Source organism: Seriola aureovittata, chromosome 3, assembly GCF_021018895.1.
Source record: "Seriola aureovittata isolate HTS-2021-v1 ecotype China chromosome 3, ASM2101889v1, whole genome shotgun sequence".
Lineage (NCBI taxonomy): Eukaryota > Metazoa > Chordata > Actinopteri > Carangiformes > Carangidae > Seriola > Seriola aureovittata.
In genome coordinates this window covers 30,102,996-30,107,638 of record NC_079366.1, presented here as the reverse complement: position 1 = coordinate 30,107,638, position 4,643 = coordinate 30,102,996, and the positions used below count along the sequence as shown (strand labels likewise).

General features: G+C 39.3%; 1 protein-coding gene across 1 annotated transcript; it reads right to left on the bottom strand.

Moving 5' to 3' along the window:
• Positions 1–762: 762 nt before the first annotated feature.
• On the bottom strand, positions 763–3,306 carry LOC130166565 (uncharacterized). The gene is made up of 3 exons (XM_056372252.1): positions 3,264–3,306; positions 2,706–2,836; positions 763–2,355 (listed from the first exon to the last, which is right to left on the bottom strand). Exons 1-3 carry the CDS (start codon positions 3,267–3,269, stop codon positions 1,479–1,481), a joined length of 1,014 nt encoding a protein of 337 aa, XP_056228227.1. The 5' UTR covers positions 3,270–3,306; the 3' UTR covers positions 763–1,478.
• Between the last annotated feature and the right edge of the window lie 1,337 nt (positions 3,307–4,643).

The window sequence follows — 4,643 nt, the reverse complement described above, 5'->3', positions numbered from 1 at the left end:
GACACTCAGTGCTGGTAAAACCAGGCTAAACGATCCCAGTTGGCCATGGGATATAACAAGCTCTGGTTGGAGAGATAACCAGTGGGTTTTTGCAAGGCTATTTAATCAGAATTTTTACTGAGGAAATTGATTATTACTATTATTATTATTATTGTTATTATTATTGTATGGTGTTTTTTTTTCATAAAGAAAGTCAAACTTTGAAAAAAGATTATTCAATGGATCAACACTTCAAATAAAACAGGAAAAGTGTAAAATATTGGACTGTTAATCAGACTCCCTTATATAATATTGCCTGTAGCAGTGTACCTTACATGACGTGCTGATTAACACACAGACAGACAGGAGTGGAGGCTGAGCCGAGCTTTAATCAGAAAGAACACATCATCATGTGATGTGTTAATGCTTTACAGAAATATAGAGTACAAGTATATAAGTACTTAAAAATACTGAAGACAGTTTACACAAGTTTCCCCCTTTATTTCAATTTAATAATGCACAAACATTGGAAACAAAAAGAAAATTAGCTGTTCACCGTAATAAATCCTCATCAGTTAATCAGTATTATTACTCCATTTCACTAATGGAAAGGCACTAAGGTCCTGATCCCTGTTGTTGAGTGTTAATGAGCTACTTTTGTTTTCAAAGTACATATAGTTCAAGTGACTGCTTAGTACAAGACACTGGGTTTGTGCTCATGTGGACTCACTTAAATGACTGAATTGATTTTGATACCTGCAACAACAGGTATCGAAAACAGATGTAAGTCAAAATATTTAATTTTTTTAGCAAACTACACAAAAACAAAAACAAGAAATTAGGCCTAATGATTTCCGAAAAACCCCAAATGTCACAAAAAAAAAAGTATCCGCTCGCATGAGGTGGTTCTTCAGACTTTTTGACAAAACATTATTTCCCAAAAGTGGAATGGAAACATTTTTTTCCCACATTTATGTCACATGACGAAACATGACATCCAAAAACATTGCAGACTATTATCTCCTAAAAATCCCTGATACGTTGCTGCTGCCAGATATAAGGGGTTTGCTTTTCCATCATTATGTGCATCAGACGCCGTCATCTCCTAAATGAAATATTACAACGGCGAGTTAACAGATGCCGAAAATCCATCGCCATGTTTAATTGGAAAAATACTGCAAGAGGAGAAAACCCAGCTTTACTCGCATAACATTACTGAATGGAAACACAGAGCATTTGCAATTGTGTTGTTGTCGACTTTTAAAAAAAAGTTCTTCTATTTTGTGCGAAACTGCGATGGAAAGGCAGCGACAGAGACTTTTGAAAAGGGGCGGAGCCTTTCAGTCGAGGCCAAAGCGGAGGTGTCATATAGACGTAGGCATCAAATAATAAATTCAAATGCTCGAGAAGGATTATGGAAAGGAAAAGAAGCAAGTGGATTTTTACAAAGCGTAGGGTATCGTTGTCTTAGCTGAGTCATGGCAGTCTCTAGTAGTTTTCTACCCTCTACGCCTGCTTCTGAACTTTCCCCATTTTCTACATCTGCCGCCTCCTCTTCGTTTGTTGCCTCTGCGCTTGCCCCCTCTTCTACCTCTGCCCCTGCGCCCTCCGCGAAGCTGACCCCCTCCTTTACCCCTGCGCCCTCTTCTTTGCTTGCTCCATTTTCCAACCTTGCCGCCGCCCCCTCGACGCCTGCACCCTCCTCTACGCCTACATCTTCTTCCAACCTTGCCGCCGCCGCCTCTGCGCTTGCAGCCTCCTCTACGACTGCTACCTATACCTGTGTCTACTGGTTCGAGTGGACTTGTTTCCTCGCCTGCACCTTGTTCTTGATTTGACAGAGCCGTGTTTGCAACGCAGGAGGGTGTAACATCTCCACCTGAGGAGCAGGTGGTGCACCGAAAAGCACCATCTCCGGGATTATAACAACGGAATATGTTGTCAAGCCCGAGTTTGGAAATACCAAGTTGCTGAAAGGATTGGGCAAGTTGAGACGTGTTGGCGTTGGGAACATCGGCTACGTTAGAAAACGCAAACGCGTAACCGCCCCAGTTCTGAGTGACATTGTTAATCTTGCTAGAAATACCATCTTCGTTTGCATTCGTACACGTTGGACCGCAGGGGGATTGTGCGGAGTAGATGATGAGGAAATTACCCTGGCTGCTTTTAATAAACGGTTGTATGTTTTCTAGAACACGTGACACTGCCTCTGATTGTGCTGCTGCCACCACCCTGGTGCCTTGGTAAACCTGACCCTGTGAAACAGCTTGTTTCACCTGGTCTGCCGGGTCGTCCTGAAGGACTTGCTGAAGGTTGTTCGGGTCTTCGTTCTCCGGGACATTCACAGCCACACTGAAGGATTCGCCTAGCGCATACCTGCCATGGGAAAACATTACATGAGTGATATAGTTGATAGTTTGAAGTGTCAGTATTCAGGATTACTATCGTGGCTTGATGAAATTGAAAAGCAGATTTGTCCCTCGCACTATCATAACATGGCAAAAAATCGTGTTATGTGAGGTCACCATTGACCTTTGACCTTTGACCACCAAAAACAAATAAGTTCATCCTCGAGTCCAATCGAATGTTCGTGCCAAATTTGAAGAAGTTACAGCTCTAGCTATCACCAGCGCAGAGGCATGAAAATAGCTGACAAAATGAACACTAAAGGTCATTGGAGTCATTAAAACAGACTCATCAGAAGAACAAAGTGTTTGAGGACTCACTCATTCTTGATGCCATCTACAATACTTGTGAGCCAGTTCTGGTCCACGGCAGAAACACTGTGTCCAGCAGACAGGAGGAAGGTCAGCACCACAGTCACCCAGCACAGGCCAGCCGTCTGCACACAGATCAGCTGCAGTGACAGAGCGGTTTAAACACACAGCGTTGTCACAAAGCAGATGATACACAGTGACAATCATACAAACTTCATCAAGTATATGACAATTCAAGAAACTTTATTTGTCCCCAGGGGGGAAATTTAAGGGGCACATAGAGTGGACATTAAAAAAACCACAAGCTGTACATATTAAGAAAAAGAACGACAACAACAACAACAACGGTGCAAAACAAAACCTGTAATATTGTAATGACAATAACATGGGAGAATAATAAAAATGATTTAAAAAAAATTAGCTGTATGAGAGATAATATAAACATATATACAGTATAGGTGCATATGATGTATATGAGGTATATGGGCCGAAGTCCAATAGAACAAGGACGAAACTGTAAATATGATAAAATATAAATCTACAAAGGCCATTGAATAAATAACTCACCTTCATTACTGTTGTCAGCAGGATGTGCTGGGTTTAACACCCTACAAAAAATATATACACATTAATATTGAAAAGAAAGTTTGGTCTAAATCCTGCTCAATAACTGACACAAAGGAAATCTCAATGTCCATTTACAGCGACATGATCAGCTGATTGTCAGTTAAAATATTCATTAATGATTTTGACAACTGATTAACAGCTGAAGTTCATTTTGATGCAAAGATGCCAAACATATGATGTGATGATCAGACATTTCTCTATTTAAACACACAATATCTTTAAGTTTTTTACTGTTGTAATGAAAAAAAATCTATTTTAAGATGTAAACTTGGGCTTTAGAAAATTGTTACTGTATTTATTTATTTATTTTAGTATATTATATTTAGTATTTTAGTTTTTCTGATGTTTTCTAGCCCAAAAATCTCAGATTAATCTATAATGAAAATAATCGTTAGTCTGTTTCAGCCTGTGGAGGGAAACTTTGCAGCTTTATTTCATGTACCTGCTTTGGTAGACGACGATGTCTGATTGATGCGCCGAAGCCGATGAGTGCTCTTGGTTTTTTCTCAGTGTTTGGTGAAGTTGCTGCAGCAGTGAACAGTGTTAGGAGGAAGCGACTTTATTTTTTGTAGATGACACAGAGACAATGGCCAAACCTATCACAGCTGCATTATACCCTTATTTGAACACGTTTTTGAAAAAGAAGGAAGAGGAAGAGTAGAAAAAGGAGTAAAGTCTCATCTCAGTATGATTTGAGAAGTTAAAAAGAGAAATCATTCATCATCACCACAATCACCATAATTTATCAGTTTATTTTTTTATTAAGACACAGAGATAAAATAAAATAAAAACATCAATTTAAACTTAAATTGAAGGAGAAGCCATTAAGGCAGATGCTTGTGTAATAAATAAGCACATCACTCAGTCTGTGGTAATTCTCCAATCAGCATTCATCGCAGTTGTGTAATGATAATTTCAAATGTTCACGTTAGTAGAATTTTTTTAATCTAAAGAACATTGTACTTGTACTTTTCAAACTACAGATATAAAGAACAATAAAGACCTAATTAAATTACCATAAAATAACTTCAACATTGTCACATTTCAAATTTCCCACATTATAAGGCTGCATAGTTACATCCATTAATTTAATTCAATTATCTTTTGTATGTGCAGGCTTTTAAACAGGCTGCAAACAGTTGGCAACACTTTCTGAGATGTCATTGCAAAACGTCCATGGGAATGACATGGGGCCCCTTTAGGGGGGCTTCCTACTAACACGTCATTGCAAATAGTCCACTGGTTGTTTAAGGGGGAGAGGGAGGGAGAGGGGAGGGGTGTGAAATGGGACACAGTTCCGGTCTCCTAAGTGGGCATTGA